Source organism: Lutjanus erythropterus, chromosome 19 (genome assembly GCF_056507025.1).
Source record: "Lutjanus erythropterus isolate fLutEry1 chromosome 19, fLutEry1.hap2, whole genome shotgun sequence".
NCBI lineage: Eukaryota > Metazoa > Chordata > Actinopteri > Lutjaniformes > Lutjanidae > Lutjanus > Lutjanus erythropterus.
In genome coordinates this window covers 21,258,599-21,276,347 of record NC_139335.1, presented here as the reverse complement: position 1 = coordinate 21,276,347, position 17,749 = coordinate 21,258,599, and the positions used below count along the sequence as shown (strand labels likewise).

Genomic DNA, 17,749 nt, shown 5'->3' with positions numbered 1-17,749 from the left:
GTTAACTGCTTAAATATTTTTCACTGTTTTTATTGTTGATTATATTTTCCAAAGCTTTTATTCTTGATATCTGCGCTTTCAGCTATTGCTTGCTCAAGTGACTACAGAAAAAAATGTGTCTGTCTGACAAACTCTGGCATATTTCTGGAAATATTACTAATATGCACTGTCTCTGTCAAATAAAGTAATAATCTCAATTTAAGCGCACCAATTTAAAAGACCAACTGACCACTTGCTACAAGATAAATTCATGTCAATAATATCAAAGATTATGTCACTCTTGAAAAATTGTTATCAAGCTAACATTGGCTAACTCGCTAGTTAGAAGAGGAGTTTTTGAAAGTGGAGAGTATTTTTTCAGAGGTACAGCAGCTCTTCATCATGTAACTGTTGTTTTATTTAGAAAGTGTGGCCAGATGAGGCCAAGGATTGTGCTTGTCTGCATTTAGAGCAGACTAGTTGTGACAAAGGTATAAATGTCAAATGTAGCAAAGTAAAAAAGTAGATTACTGGCTAAAAAATATACTTGAGTAAAGCTTGCAGCTGCGGCTGATGGGAATATCATTAGTTTTGCAGGTGTTTGGTCATGACCAAAAGTACTGGACAAATTGATACATGAAGACGCCATAGTAACATAACATTACATAAAAAGGGACTTTTATTTCTTTTCTGTGGCAGCAAACACAATACACAGCCTTTCAGTAATCATTCAGTATATATTATATGTAACCTCTGCCAATCTACACACTTTGCAGCTTAGCAAATGTAACTGTAATGTAATGTAACTGAGTCTTCTGGGGATTGCCTTGGCTAATTTTAACTACCTCTCAGCAACCAAGCACTGAAAAGTCGAATATGATAATAGATATTCAAGTATTTATTTCTATGATTTCAACAGGGATTTGCTGTTCACAGTGTAACATTATCAGGGAAAGAAAAGGGTTCATCCCCTGGATGCATCAACAGAGTTTTCCTGCGACCTTTTGGATTCACATCACTGTCTTCTGAGCTCCATAAATGTATGTACCAATTTTCATGGAAATCCATTTATCAGTTGTTTAGATATATCAGTTTGGACCAAAGCAGTGTACCAACTGACTGACAGACAGACAATCACAGTGACATTGCCATCTCGAGCCTGAGCTCAACCATGGCTAAAAAGCTGAGGTCAGAATACCCGAAACCTCGCCTAGTTTATGAATTAATTTGCCTAAATTTACTTAGAAATGTTCTTACAATGCACCTCTCAATATTTTAAATAAAAGGACAGAAAAATGAGCATGAGGTTTGTGGAGTTTAATAAGCACTTATGAATGATTTAGCTTTAGAGTGCTGAAAAACTGTTTACCATATAAAACAAACATTACCCTCATTTTTACAGGAAACCCAAAGATGCCACTGAAAAAAAGATTCACATGTAAAGTTTCACCAAAAATATATTTTTTTCCCCCAGTGTTTTCCAAAAGTGTATGGACATATCAATTCATATCTCTACATGTTGCAGTTAGCATTATCATACGCCCTCTAGCACCAGTGGCTGTTGGAAATAAACCATGTTACATCGTAACTTCGATCTACATTCTGCCATAGGGGGAATTGAACCGATAGTTTGAGTATGATGGGGCATTTGAGGCATTAGTAGAGGCCACAGGAAGCAGCAGCAACCCTGTGCTGATGTCTCTCTTACAACGATCCATTGCCTGCTTATATGATATCTTCTCTTTAGTGATGGGGTCTACCAGCTCTTTTGTGTGAGAAGCCTCATCTTGCAGCTGATCAGCAGTTGTATTGTCAATGAGATTGGCAACAAGAGCTTCCTGGACAGAGAGACGACCGGCTTTAGATGGATTCACCAACCCACCAGTCAGATACTGCGCTTCCATGTACCTCCTGGCATTTTCTTGGGGCATGTACCCTTTCTGTGCTGCCTGTCCAACTGCGAGTCGCACTTTGGTCACTGGATCCTCGACTCCAGTGAAGGCCTTTTGGGCGTTCAGAAGCTTGTACATGTGACTCGAATCAATTAAACCCAGTTCAGCGGCCTTGTGGACAGACAGTTTGTCCTTTTTGGTGAGATCAACGATTCCACCGGAGGCTGCCTGTGCCTCCAGCAGCTTCAGAGCCATGTCAGTATCAATGAGTTTGCGGGTCAGGGCACTTCTCACAGACATGCGGCTTTCAGTGGTGGTGTCAAAAATACCAGAGATGGGGAAATACTCATCACCAGGTGAGGCACTGTAGCTGGTCACACTGCCACTATGGTTAGTGTTGAGATTGGTCGCACTGCCACTATGTTGAGCATTGAGGTTGGTCAAGCTGCCACTGCCGCTATGGTGTGTGTTTAGGCTGGTCAAGCTGCCACTGAGGTGAGTGTTGAGGTTGGTTGCACTGCCACTAAGGTGAGTGTTGAGGCTGGTCAAGCTGCTGCTTGGGAGAGTGTTGAGGCTGGTGTAGGAGGACCTTAGAGAGGTGTGCATGGAGTTCAAAGGAGAGGTCGGGGTAGCAGGTTTGGTGGGTGATTTCGGGGTTACTGGAGGGAGTGGAGGAATGTGGGGCTTTTTGGCTTCACCTACAACAAGGAGGGCAAACTCAGAAATATGCATTTTCCCTTCCTTGTAGCGCATCAAATCATACTGGGTCAAACGACCATCCCTTATAGCATCCTTGACAGAGTACTGCTGCCCACTTTTGCGATCCTGCAGAATTGTTGTGTCCCCGTCTGGACCAGTTGAAGTGATTTCCTCCCAGTCACACTCCAACTCCGACAGATGAATGTAGTGGTTGCGATCAATTAGCCCCTGCAAATAGGCTTCATAGGGAGACATGTCTTTACCAGTCTCTGGATCCATGATGGTGATCTTAGTGGAAAGATTTGTCTCTCTGGTGTGAGTCTCAGACTGGTCTTCTTTTTGAATGCTGGTTTGCAGCTCAATGATGAGTGCATCTTTCTTGTGTATTTTGTCTTTTTCCTCAAGGATTTGTTTCTCCAGCCGCTGCACTTCACCAGATGTTTTAAGACTCCTCTGCCGGGCCATTTGGTTTCTCTCACTCATCAGCTTAGACTGTTGCTGGAAGGTTATACTGATTTGCTGTCTTTGAGATTCTATCATTTTGAGCTGTCTGAGGAGATCCTCCTTCTCTCTCTGCAGAGTATCTCTGTTAGCGATGAGAGTGCTCTCCTCTTTAGAAGTCACAGACTTCGATGTGTGCAGATGGGTAATTTTGATGTTGATGTTCTGAGTGTTTTCTTCTTGGTCACGCCTGAGATTTCTTTCCTGCGTTACTAGCTCTCTCAGATGTTCCCTTTCAGCCTCCACTGCTGGGTCTTTCTCCACACGAACAACTTCTCTGTAAACAACCTTCTCGGCTGACTTTTCCTTTTGGAGAATTTCCAACTTGAGCTTCAGGTTGCGGATTTCTCTCTCCAGACGACTGATATTGGTGCCCTCAGTCTCCAAATTGGCACGTATACCATCAGTAACTTTTTCCAGTTTAGGGTCCCTCTCCACTTTCAGGACCTCTTCAATGATAATCTTTTCCTCGACAGGTGGAGGAGTGCTTTCAAGTTCAAGAATGCGAGCTTTGATCTGCCTGAGCTCTGACTCTACTTGAATCTTCTTCTGCCGATCATCCATCTGGGCCAGGGTACTCTCTTTTTCTTGGACCAGGGCTCTGAGCTGTCTGACTTCTAATTCAAGCTTTCTACGGGCTTTCATTTCATCGTCCAGGTTCTTGTTCAGCTTCTCATGCTCCAGGATCTGCTTGGGGTCCTTCTGAAGACGCACCACTTCCTGCATCACAATCTTCTCCTCTGGCTTTTGTCTTTCAAGGACAATGTATTGGTTCTGGAGGTCAAAGAGACACTCTTCCATGTTACGACGTTGTTGAATCTCTTCTCTCACATTCTTCCGAAGTCTGTCAAGCTCTTTCTCAAGAAGAGGATCATTCTCATATTTGATGACCTCTTTATTGACAAGCTTGGTCTCCACCTTAGATTTCTCAGCTTTCAATTCATCTCTTTCTTTACGTAGGCGGGTCAGCAGCTCTAGGGTGGTGTCACAGTTGAGTTGCAGACGAGAAACTTGGTTGTTTAGTCTTTGTAACTCCCTGATGACTTCTGGGCTTTTCTCTTCTTTGACCACCTCCTGGGTCACCTCCTTGTACTCCACTTTGGGTTTCTGAGCACGCAGGGTAGTCAGAGATGCTATCACTGTGGTGATTTCTTTCTCCAGATCTGTGCGGTTCCGGGTTAAGTCCTGCAGCTCTTTCCTCAGACGCACCAGCTCAACTTCGGTCTCAGGATCAACTCTGAAGACCTCATTGATGATCTCTTTGACCTCAACTTTAGGCCTGAGCTTCTCCACTTCACCATAACGTAGCTGAAGGGTGGTCAGGTTCTTCATCAAGACAGTGCTCTCATCTTTCTCTTCCTCCAAAGCCATTTGTAGTTTTTTCAACTCTTCGAGCGTTTCTGGATCTTGCTGTACTTGTTTCACTACCTTGGTGACTATCTTGGGTTGGATTGTGGCAATGACCCTCTCTAGTGTGTTTATCTGGCTTCTTGTGCTGAAAATGGCATCATTTATTGACCTGAGCTGGGTTTCCTCTGCAGCAATATCATTCTTGAATGTGAGAACAGCTCTCAGCATGTCTGGATCCTTCTCAACCCTCACCACTTCTTTCTTAACAACCTTCTCCCTGATTTTGGGTTTCTGCTGAGCTAGAACTGTCAGCTCAGTCTTCACTTGAACTGCCTCAGTATCTCTCGTTTGGAGCTCCAGTCGTATCCTCTCCATCTCTTGTCTAATCTTGGCGGCTTCCTTGTCAAGCTGCGGGTCTCTCTCATATTCAGTCAGTACCTTGGTCAGCAGTTTAGGTTCGATTTTGCTCAGCTCCAATTCCAGTTTGATAATCCTCTCATGGAAAATTTCTATCTCTGATTTGGTTCTTGACCTCTTCACAGCTTCATCCTGGATCCGATTTTTCAGGGCCTGTAGTTCCACCTCCAGCTTGGGGTCGCGGTAGTACTGCACCACCTCTTTCTCCTCCAACCTCTCCACTCCTCTCCTACTCTTCAGAGACACATATCTTTTACGGTATTCTTCCAGGTCTTTTTCAGCATGTAAGCGCCTGGCAACCTCCTCACTTAATTCATTTTTCAGACTATCACTCTCCTTCAGGTCCTTCATCTGGCTCTGTAGCTGCAGCTGCTGACTGACGACTACCTGATTTGCTTTCTCTTCATTCTGGGCATGAGTAAAAGGAAAAGGGAGAAAGAGGGTCACTTCAAAACAACTGACAATGATAATTTTGGGCAGGAATTATTCTATTTGCAATTATTAATAATTATTATTTGATAACAAAATGTCATACCCTGGCCATGATATTTTTTGCTGTTCTCAACTGGTTGAGTAGCTGGTCGCTTTCAGCAGACACCTCAGAATAAAGGTTCAGGACATCTTTCTCCTGTGGTAGAAACAGAAGGCAAAATGAGTTTGGGAACTGAAAGCAAAAGCCTGTAGAAATTGTGGAGAAAAATTAGATAAGTGTCATGAGTTCTTGGTTGTGTTTTATGCAATTTTCTGTAACTGTACCTTTCTCTGAATAGCCTGAGCCATCGTTGAAGTTTGCTGTTTCTTTGGGATTGGTTCATCATCGTCATCATCATCGTCGTTATCATTCAGAGTGCCACGGTAAGTGTTTGACTTAACCTCATACTCCTAAAAGGAAATATATTTAATCATGAAGGATTAAGTATGTGGAAGTGCATAGCTAATCAGCTGTATTTAGTAAGTAAGTTGTAAATGAGAGCAATCATATTCTGTGAGCTCACATTTAAGACACTCTGCAGATCACGGGAAAGACCCTTGACACGGTCTAAATCATCTGACTTCCTCTTGATATCCTCCATTGCTCTCTAGACAAGACATGTTGATGAGAGAAATCAGTGTTATGTCATTGTTGAGACAGAGTTGAGTTGGATCGTATATAGAAGTTCAAGACAGGCTAGTGTATGTAAAGAAATATTTCCACTCACCTGTTGAGAGTTCTGCTTGGCTGTTATCGAGGCCACATCATCAGTAGGTTTGATCTTATTATTGGGCATATTGACCAAGAAGAAATCCAGCGACTGAACAGCATTCTGGAAATCTTGATTTTTATTGGTTGCTTCCTTTATGAGAGAAGACCTAAAGCAAAATAATAAAAAAAAAAACCTCTTCATTCATGAAAACCTTTATGAGGACATCAGAGAACTTAAAAAAGACACAGCCACACACAGTTACAACTAGTCTGTAATCTTTTTTTACTCACCTGTCCTGGAGTTGAGTATTGACGGTCGTGTAACGGTTCTTCAGGTTTTTCACCTCATTCTCTTGGCGGTATAGGTCAGGACAGTATTCATTGAATCTCTGCTGCAGGGGGCTGCATGCTTGCTCTGTCAGGTCCAAGTCTCTACCCAATTTATTCAACTCATCCTTTTTTGAGGCAACATCCTTACGTATAGCCTGTTTGGCAGATAAACAAAAATACACAATAGGTTTGGATCTCTCTGGGACATCTCTTGCTTTATCCCCTAACATTTGTATGAGCCTATCCTAGAATTGTTAAATATTTGAATTTTGGTTTCATTATAAGTACAACACCTGCAGCTGCTGGTTGCGACTCTGGAGGGCATTAGGTTGATCAAGAATGGCACCGTCTTTAACTAGCTGCTGCTCAAACCCAGAGATGGTGCCGTCCACATTCTTAATTTGCTTCTCTAGGAACATGGAGGCTGTAGCTCTGGTTGAGGGGAGAGAAACATGAGATAAATAAAAAGGATCTCTGAATATCATTTTTCAAACATAATAAAAATGCATAGACATGCTGCTTGACTTTATTAAAAATGGATGAACTTTATGACTTTTGATGAAAAGCAGGGACTCTTAGCAGGAACTTATTGGACAATGCTAAATGATAAACTAATGCTAATGAAGGTCATGAACTGACATTATCAAGCAATATCTACCTAAAATTTTGGTGTTTTTAGCCTGATATCAGACTAACATCAGACTGATTTGAAGGTCTAGACCCAGGTAATTATTATTATTAAAATACTGCACTGTGCCATAACTTCATTCTGATCTTCTTACTTTTTCTTATAAAGATCGATAAGGGTGTTGATGTCATCAATCTTGTTGTTGGTATCACTGAGTTTGGGGGGCAGGGTGGAGGTGATAGGTCCCAGGGGTTTCTTGGCCAGAATGGGCTCCATCTCTCTCTGGACTGCAGACTTCTCAGACTCCAGTTTTCTTACAGTCTGAGCAGATTTCTGGAGGGCAAGTCGGTCAAATCAAGACACAACAAGACAGATATGTGTGAACATGCTGAGGACAATGTTTGGAAAGTTATGAATCGTAACCTTGCTCATATTATTAAAGCGTGATGATATTCATGTTCACCTCATGTTCCTGCAGCCGGTTGGCTAGGTCTTCTGCAGGGCTGCGGTTGTCCAGCGGGGCTCTGAGTCGACTCAGGATTTGTTTTTGACTCTGATCAAGGGCTCTGTTGATCTTGTCTAGTTCACTAGCAAGCTCTGCAGCTTTGGGATCCTCTGGAGCACTTTGTACAGCAGCTGACAAGCGGAAAAGGGAAATAATTCTACAGTGAAAAGTTAGATAAGCCCAAATTTTCCATCAAAGATTCTTTTGTGGTCTTGTAGGCAGGGAAAGCATGTTTTTCTTCTCACCTGCCTTCTGAGGGCGAACCACCTCCACAGTGGGGTTCTTCAAGGAGGTCATGAGTGCAGATCTACGACTCTTCAGGTCCCTCAGTGCTCTGTCCAGACTGAACAAATACACACAGGTACATGGTGTTTCATCAAAATCCATCACTGGCTGTGTTGTGATCACATAAAACAATGGTAGTGAATCGTACTTTAGGTGGTGAATTTGTACACTCTACCTGTTTACTTTCTCCAGGGCCTCAGCATCAGGAGGTGGGACCATGAAACACACCCCAGGGAGGGTTCTGGTCTTCCCAGTGCTGGTCTGAAGCTCCCAGTTCTTAATATCAGAGTTGGACCTGAGGTTTAGTGTCTCACCCCGTTTCACTGTGTCCTGGAACATACAGAGACAATGATCAAATAAAGACGATAACAACAAGAATATTTGTCTTTTCTGTCGAACATCTGTTTATATCATGTTTTTAAATGAAAGCCTGTAAATGTCTGCTGACCACATCCTACCTCCCCATCATCCCAGTCACACAGGGCCAACGCTGTGGTGGGTTTGGTAGGCTGGATTCGGCGTAACTTCAGGGGCACAACATTGTTGCTGAGCTCCTTGAGGGCAGCCAGGCGTTGCTCGTTCCTCTTTATTGCTGGCTCATCTCCCTGAATGTATTATAGAGTTAAAACAGAAGCAACACAAACAAAAAGGGATATAATCATCAGTACACACCTTAAACTACCAGAGGCATGTTCCAAGAGGCAGTTTCATGGGTGACTTAGTTAAGTAATGGTGTATAAATATCAGACTGGTATGTATCAGAGTAAAATTAATTAAAAATGCATAGATATTCTGATAGTGGTGCCACTTGCTCTTATTTTTACAATTAACAGTGAATGTGATGCATGATGTGTTCAGACTTCAGCTCCAGATGTCTCATAAGTTCCACTGCCATTTCCATGTCTTGGAAAAATCTATTTAACAGCACAATATAAATTGCTATTTTTTCTCAATTTTGAAATGCCCTGTAGACTTTAGTCAGACTTGAGATAGCCTGGATAGCCTCCATTTGCACAATTAAAAGTTTTAATTTTTAACTTTTAGTTTTGTGTTTTAATTTAAAACACAATATTGGATTAAAGATACTACACACTGGTGTCAAAATGGTCTTTTTTCTCTTTTATACTTATAAACTCATATACTATTCTTAAGACAATTTTTTGGGGAGTTTACATACATTCTGACCTTGTTCTGGGTTTGATTCAAAAAAGTTTCTAATAACTCAACCTAACTAAACCTGCTTCTTGGAACAGACTCCTGCAAACTGTGCAAAGACTAAACAAATACAGTAAGTCAACATCGGACGTGACCTAAACATTGTGAGTAAAACTTGCAAAACTGAACAGGACAGATCACCTAACCTTTTGAGTCATGTTTTCAAAAGGATTGTAAAAAGTTCACACACACACACACACACACACACACACACACATGCACACACATATAATATATATATAATTGATTATGATGAGGTAATTCAAAGAAATATGGAATATGTATAATGCAGAATAGGGTAGCTTTAGACTATTTGCAGTTGATTTGAACATTTGATCAGATGTTACACCACTTTCTCCCTGTTTTTCATTGATACCTCAAGGTTTGGGACCCTTTATTAGATATTAGACTTTATTAGGAGAGTAAATAGGAGCACATTTCAACACAACAGTGTAAATTTAAGGGTAATATTTCCCACTGTAAGACCCTTACTATTTAGTGTGACCTAAATTAAAATAATGTATGGTTTGAATAAAATGAAGATTTTTTTCTTTTCAAAAGTAGAACAATACAGCAGATATAGTGTCTGATGTGATCAATCATTTGATCACTTGACTGTTCTTATCATTTTAAAGGTTCCTCCTACATTAGACTTTCTTACTCCTAAATTATGCTCTACAGAGTCAATTTAGGAGTAAGTAAGTGTAATTCTTAGTTTAATAAAAACAGGACCTGGTCAATAGATCAGTGTTGAGCAGCTAAGTTAATCTCTGGGTACTAAATCGATGCGCGGCAGAAGGTTTGTTGAAGTGAAGTTTTTTTAGCAGACACACACACAAACACAGTTGTACCTCCAGCACCAGCAGGACTTCAGGGTTGCTCTTGTTGGCCAGAGACTTTGGGTCCAGAGTGGAACTGAGTCTCTTCAGGGAGTCGGACAGCGTTTCTGCTTCCACCTGGAACTGCATTGAACAAACAGTCGCTTCTTAACAATGAGCTGTAGTGACCTGTGGATTTACTAACAGAAATGTCACTGTGGGCCGTAGTGTGGTGCGTTCATAGGCACTTTACCTTCTTGTAATCTTCAATATTATCCAGGTGTATCTCCTGTGCTAGGCACAGGTTGAGGAAGGCTTGCCACTCAGACTGCACAGCATCTCCGTGCGCCTGATAAAAACAATTCAGTGTAATTATAATGTGTTCAGTTTGATTTATTTCAATGTGTTAAACCATAAAAAAAAAAGTTATCATACAGTTTCTAATGTCTGACGTAGCTGACAGACACACCTTTATTGTTGGGCTGCCCGGGTGTTTTGTCTCAACAAGACGATCTCCTTCTTCCTGCAGCTTGTTGATCTCACTCTCATGTGCCAGCAGTGCATTAGTTTTGAATTTCTGTGTATAAACAGAAACAGTTTAAAATGAGATGCAGAAAATATTAAAACATTTCAAGCATTCAAATAACTTTCTCCCAGCTACTATCTACCATACTGGTTACACCAGTTGGGTCCCGAGCTGGTGCAACCGGCCCCTGGAGGATTATCCTTTAAGGCAAGCTGACAAACAGAGTTTTACTGTAATATTCTTCATTCCAAAAATCTCTCCACCCAGCACCTCCCTCTGATCACAAGACGACACAATGAGCTGAAAAAAAATTAAATCAGTAGCCTTGTCTGCTTTTTAAAATTGTTGTCTTTCACATCACATCAACCTCTCCGGTGTAACACATAATTAATTGTTTGAACACATTTGTCCACCACCACCTGCTCCTGGTGTTCATTCTGTTACACCTAATACTTCATTTTAGACATCCTGAAAAATTTGGGACAGTCACAAATTTTGAGGAATCCTGTCCTGTTTGTCCTGAAAATTAACTATTATGTAATAAATATGTGAATAAGCTAAAACGAGAACTGTCTGTATGCTGTGAGACTGGAATTGAAAAAACACTGATGAGACCTGACATGGTGACACAGAAATACTGCAAAATGCAACACTGACTGTACTGCGTATTTTGGAGTGCTGCCAAATTGTCATTAATAGTCAATAAAATATCAGAAACACAGGCAACAAGCTGCTGCTGTTCAAAAGACTCTTGAAATAAGAGAACTGTTTCATTTAATTATAAATAAAGCAGCAGCAGCTGACTTTCTGCTTTCTAGCAGAAAGTCCTGAGGCTAACTTCTCTCATGTGCCGTCCTCTCACCTCGTACTCCATGCGGACGCCTGAGGGGTCAGCCATGCGATCGCTCCAGTCTCTCTGAAGGATCCTCTCCTGCTGGCCTGACAGGTAGACCAGCTCCTTACTGCAGCTCTGCATGTACTCGTACAGAGAGGCCAGGTGGTTGCGTCTCTGCTGGGAGCTCTCCTGCATGACACAGAACATGCATGCAAGACACATGAACTTAACTGAACTCCAAACAACACATAGTGGAGCCTTAAAGTCAATATGTGCAACCCCCCACTCCCCAACTCACATAAAGTTTGGCATATTTCTCTTTGAAGGCAGCAAACTGCTCCTATGAACAAAGAAGAAGATTAGATTCATGCTGCTTGTAGTCCTGCAAAGTGCATGAATGTGTTGATGTACCGTTACATGTACCTGTGACGTGGTGGTGCTGGGCTGCAGCTGGTCGCTGTAGGCCTCAATTGCCTGGTGCTGAATGTTATGTGCTGCAATCTGCTTCTCTACATCGATCAGGTTTGGGCCGTATGCCTCTGCATTTAAATGTTTCTGTAAAACACAGCATAATAAACCCATGAAACTTCACGATCTCAAAGATGTTTAGCTAAAGATTTACTTAAAGCTTGAACTAACCTGTTTTTCATCCAGTAGGGGACCCCAGTCGATCTTCTGTGACAGGTCCAAATCTTGCTTCGGGTTGTACACCTCCCTGTAGGTGGCACAGTCCTTTGCCCAGCGATCATGCAGATTTTTCACACTGAAAAAGAAGACACAGAAGTCTTTCAGTCACCGGTATGCAGACAGTGGAGAGCAGCAAATTGTGTAAATGACACTTTTGTTTGCCAGAATACCTTGATGGTATGTAACGTATCGAGTTTTAGGCGTGTCTGTTGGCATGCATGCCTGCGTTTGTGTGCGTGTTAGTTTGTCTGTGACGCTCCAGAATAAACTCACTCTTTCTCTATCTCATTTGCCTGTGGGTGCTGCAGCTTCCTGGCCTTGTCCACGTCCATGAAGAGGTCCTTCAGCAGCCCCTCAGCCTGCGCCAGGTTGTCTGAGTTCACCCTCTGGTGCATCAGGGGCTGATTCTTCCCCTTGCGCTCTGAGTCCTACATAGGAGCCAAAGGAGAGCAGCAGTTTGTTTGTCAGATTCAAAGACAAAACTTCGCCTGGGCATTTTTAAACCTGATTAAATCGTGGTTTGACTAATCATAATCTTAATCTTTGTTGGTTCAACCCAGTCTCAAAGTTTTGTTGAATACTGTCTTATTTAGGTTTGTGTTTTTGAGTTGATTCAGCATCATAAACTGGGACTCACATCACAATTGTTCCAGGTTAGGGTTAGTTACATAAGTTTTGGTGGTTTTCCTCGTTTTTAAGTTTTAACACTACTTTATTTACATGGAAGGACATCTCTCTGTAATATGTGTTCCACAAAAAAAACACAGGCTGCATAACAAAAGAAAAAACGTGGTCAAGCATGTTAGTCAGAGAAACTTCTGAACTTTATTGCTGTGATTTTATGGTTCGATCGAGTAGCGGCTTTCAAGTATCAAATTATCAAATTGAACATCTGTTTTTTCGTGGTCTGGTTCAAGTCTCAAAGTCTGGTGTACGTAAACTTCTTACCACAGCCAGCAGCTCCTCCGATTGTAGGATATTCTTCTCGACTTGGTCTGCATTTGTCTGCATGCGAGAAATCACTATAGCCAGGTCGTTGGCCTGAGTCCTAGAAAAAAACAAAGACAGAGGACGGTCAAAATCCTCCAAATGACAATGACATGACTCTGTGCAGAAGCTCAAGATGTTTCTGGGCATAATTTGAAGACAGACATACTACTTAAAATATTTTTGTACTTAAATACCCATATGAACTCAAAAATCAGAAAATCTGCTTTCAGTGATGCAGAATTTTATTGGAGGAGGAGTTTTAGGTTTTAGGACAAGATGACTGGTTTATTAAGTGGTGGAGCAAATATTGAGATCTTTTACTTTAGTACACTGTAAAAACAGAAAAGTTGTGAAAACGCAAAATTTCAAGGCAACGTACTTCAATAGATTTTGGAGTTTTGAGCCCAACGCTCTTAAGTTTTGAAAAAGTTTTACTAGTAATGTTTTGTTGAGATAATTTACTTTTCTTCTTTAATTAAACTTGAATCTTTGAGTTTAAGAACCCCATCATTTTTATTTAAGCATAAGGGAAAAAGTATTATTCACTAAATGCACAAAAAAATAAAACCCCTGTAAGGTATTTATATTATTATTATTACTAATATCATTGTTATTATTGATGCTGGTTGACGTGGAGATAATTATATTTAGTTTACATACTGTTAGGTAGTTTAGTTTGTAAATTCATCATTTGTGTATAATCTTGATCTTCAAAGTAACTAGTATCTATAGCTGTCTAATAAATGTATTGGAGTAAAAAAAATATAGCATTTCCATGTGAAATAAAGTGAAGCAGAAGTATGAAGTGGCAATCTCAAAATTCTACTTGGGTAAAGTATTTGACCAAATGTCATTAGTCACTTCCCACCGCAGGGTTTGAAATGTATATTCCTGTTAAAAGAGCTGCTCTTGTGCTTCAGATACTTTTGTCTCTTCATGCAATCAAATGACACTGATGTTAACGTCTCAGATGTGACAGTGTGAACACAGAAGATTCCTTCGCTGCCATGTGTCACTCATCAACACTTTCTGCAGACCTGTTTGTGCTCTCTGCGTGTTTGTTCTGCCATTCCTCCTCCACTGTGATATGAAAGCCAACTATTTATCCTGACACACCCGGATCAGGACCCAGGGGACGCGTTGTAGAGGGGGGGGGGCAGTCAGGAATGTTGTCAGTCTGTGTGTCACACTGCTGAGACAAACATGTCTCAGTGCTCCATTCAGGTCTTATCAAATGTACGGTGTCATTAATCTCCAGTGGGGCTGTGACAGTCGTAGTTAGACATTATGGCTCGTAGTGGGCGGAGTGCTGGAGGGTGATTACTTGTTTTTATTGCTCACAGTTAGTGGAATGTGACCAAGTACATTTACTCAAGTACAACTTCATACCTCGACTCCAACACATTTCAGGGGGACATGTACTTTTCACTCCACTACATTTAGTTTCCAGACAGACAGCTTTAGACAGCTGTATTTCCCCACTGCATATCAGTTCATCTTATTTTATCTTTTGCATACAACACATATGAAAGTGTTAATGGTTTATCATAGATTAAACTACCCAACAGCATATACAAGCAGAATTCAAACAACTGGTCAGTCAATTAAGTCAGATTACAGAAAATTAATTATTTGGTGATCATTTGAGTCATTTTTCAAAACATTTTATGGTTCCAGCAACTCAAATGTGTTGCTGCTTTTCTATATGTAGAGCTGCAACGATAAGTCGATCAATCGATTAGTCGAACAAAAGAAAATTAGTTGCCAACTATTTTGAGAATCAATTAGTTGTTTGTCATGTTTCATGCAAAAAGTCATGTTTGCATGAAACCTGGTGGGAGGCATTAAGAATAACTATATAGAAATAGTCAATCTTCTTGCTGATGATATCGTTTGTTTATGTAGGTCACATCGAGGCATCAGTATTAAACTGAGACTGTTTTATAAGCAGTTAAAACTCCTTGTAGTAGCTTTAATGTATGAGTAATAATAATTTATTGACATGTAATATTATATCCGTCACAGAGGACATGTTCTGCTCACTTTTGATACTTTAAGTACAGTTTCCTGATTATACTTAAAGACTTTTACCAAAGTAATATTGTCAATTTTTATGTCTATAGTACAGTTCCTCTGCCACTGATTGCTCCTGTGCGCAATCAGACTTTTATCTCTGCTGCAAAGGTCCAACATGTGGCTGACGTCATTCGTTACTGACAGCTGTGCGGCTGTCTTACAAACACACACAACACTGTTGAAGCACACAAGTTTCTTACCATAATCATGAATTATCAACCGTGTGTATCAGCAGCAATGTGAATACATGCAGGCCGCACATTATGCACTCAAACTGACTCACTTGCTTCCATTCAAGCTCAAGTGTCACTGTAACGATTAAGACAAACAGGACCTAGCAGTAGAGAGTCCCTGCCCTGCCACTCCCTCAGCTTTTCCTGTCTTCTATCTCTAACAATCTCCAGCCTTCAGCTACAAGGCACACCCCGCCGTGAACGAGTGCTAATGTTCAACAGTGTGTGTGTGTGTGTGTGTGTGTGTGTGTGTGTGTGTGTGTGTGGGTGACATGTTGCACCCAGTGGAGATAAACACCTGAGAGGGAAGAAGTTGCACAATCTCTAACCTCTGACAGTCCACTCATTTATTGCCATGTGTAACTTGATAAAATATGATTGACGGCGGCATCTCTAATCAAACGACATCAGATTCTACTGCATAGCAATGACAACAAGCCACGCGCTCTATTATATATTGTCTTATTTGGATTAGATCATTAAAGGCACGGTGTTGACCCGTCAGTTTAATGAGTCACAACACTGGCCTATTGAGTGGCATCAGATACGGATTAAGTGAGTCAGTAAACTTTGGTGATACACCCCTTGGGTAAAGCCACAAATAAAAGTGCTGTGGTTGAGTAAAGGAGTCAGGTGAGTTCACAAGAAGACACTCAACATGTAAAGTTGTACAGGACAAGTCTGAGACATGTCAAAGGCATAGTTCGCCCCAAATAAAAAAAAATATATATTTTTCCTCTCACATATAGTGCTGTTTATCTATCTATATTGTTTTGGTGTGAATTGCAGAATTTTGTAGATATCAATGTCTGCCTTCTCTCCAATGTATTGGAACTAACTGGCACTCGGCTCATGGTGCTCGAGGCGCCAAAAGTTACAGCTGAAAAATTCAAAATCAGTGTCTCAGGAGCTACTTTCTTTCTAGTAAAATAAAGTGGCTCTGATAGATTCTACAGCAGAAAGTAGTTCCTACATGAATCTGTTCACAACAAGGTTTGTGGATTATCCTGAGTAACTGGGTCATGACTTATGGAGACAGATACTGGTGTTGAATTTTTAAAATGCATTTTTTGGCACATTGAGCACCAAAAGCCGAGTGCCATCTAGTCCCATTATATTAGAGAGAGGACAGACAAGTCTATGGATGATATCTCCAAAACTTTGCAACTCACACTAAAACTATCTAGATGGATAAACAGCATGACAAGCAAAATATGTATTTTGATTTTGGGTTCAGCTATCCCTTTAAGGAAGGGTTCTTTCACTTTCCAGAGCTGCGCATGCTCCTTTAGTTTTGTAAGAATGAATGAAAGACACACATTTGTATTTATGACACTGAGTATATGTTAACAGATTATTGTTGCTTTTATCTGGCACCTGTCTACTGTGGTAGCTGCATTTTATTGTCCAGGGGAATAAAACAACCCTCTCCTGTGCAAACACAAACAGGATCATGGTACAAAAATGTCTGCATTCAACATAAAACAGATTTCAGTTCAGCCCTTCAGGAGAGAATAAAAAACTGTGTGAGGGAGGCAGAGAGAGAGAGGAGACAAGACAAGGGACAGTCACAGTAGACCAGAAACCTGACACACACCGTCACACACACAGAGGAAGGTGACAGAACTCACTTGGTGATCTTCACAGCAGTGTTTTCCTTTTTCTTCGACATGTTTGGAGACCGTTGGAGCCTTGTCTCTGTAACTGGACTCCGAGTGTGTTTCTTCCAGCTCCTCTCACTCCTTCTAGTCTCTTATGGCATTCCCCCCCCTCTCCACAGTTAAGGAGCGTCCACCTGTCTCAGCTCCTCCCAGACCGACAGGTGTGTCGTCAGTAAACGCAGCGGAGGAGCAGACCGGGCGGACCTGTTCCACGATCCTGCCGCTTCACGGCCCTCGCTCTAACTTAACACTCAGTGATCAAAAATCAGAAAAGCGGAATCAGGAAACAGGTGATGGACCATGAAAGAGACACTTTAAAATCAATAATCTTTGATGAGTTTCTGAACACCACAGTGTTTGTTTCTAACTCTACATACAGCTGCTGCTCTGTTTGCAGCTCCATGTAACACACAGGTCATGTTAAAGGACTCACTGTTTCCATATAGCTGATTGTGGTGGAATGAAGAAGGACGAGTCACTTGATGGCTGGATATCATCATTTAGATATGACAAGTAAAGGTTGCACTTTACAGTAACAAGCTGCACTATGTATGAAATTAGACAAAAACTAGATTTAATATGTTCTCTAAAATTACAATATGTTCTTTATTAGACAGTATCAGACCCTTATTAGCCTTTCTTAGAGGGTAATTAGAGGCACATTACAACAGAACTGTGCAACAAACTAAACTGTATTATTTTCCACCATTACACCCATATTAGACTTTTAAGTTTACAGTGTAGTTCTGTTGTAAAGTGACCCTAATTACCCTTTAGGACAGTGTAATGAAAATTTAATAGTGGGATATAATACACTTTATTTTGCAGGGTCTAGTAGTAGTAATACTAGCAAAGAACATATTTCTAGCTTTTGTCCAATTTAACACAAAACACAGCTTGTTATGCCTTATAAGTGTACTGTTAGGTTTATGGTGTCTA

At 41.0% G+C, this 17,749-nt stretch overlaps 1 protein-coding gene across 1 annotated transcript; it reads right to left on the bottom strand.

Annotated features, from left to right (window-relative positions):
* Window positions 1-630: 630 nt before the first annotated feature.
* Window positions 631-16,936, bottom strand: LOC146309760 (envoplakin-like). The gene is made up of 22 exons (XM_084744512.1): window positions 16,781-16,936; window positions 12,799-12,898; window positions 12,124-12,278; window positions 11,803-11,926; window positions 11,587-11,718; window positions 11,462-11,503; window positions 11,191-11,352; window positions 10,272-10,379; window positions 10,056-10,151; window positions 9,836-9,946; window positions 8,228-8,374; window positions 7,945-8,099; window positions 7,730-7,827; window positions 7,443-7,615; window positions 7,134-7,312; window positions 6,645-6,783; window positions 6,313-6,506; window positions 6,038-6,188; window positions 5,834-5,917; window positions 5,595-5,720; window positions 5,374-5,466; window positions 631-5,246 (listed from the first exon to the last, which is right to left on the bottom strand). Exons 1-22 carry the CDS (start codon window positions 16,819-16,821, stop codon window positions 1,575-1,577), a joined length of 6,282 nt encoding a protein of 2,093 aa, XP_084600638.1. The 5' UTR covers window positions 16,822-16,936; the 3' UTR covers window positions 631-1,574.
* Between the last annotated feature and the right edge of the window lie 813 nt (window positions 16,937-17,749).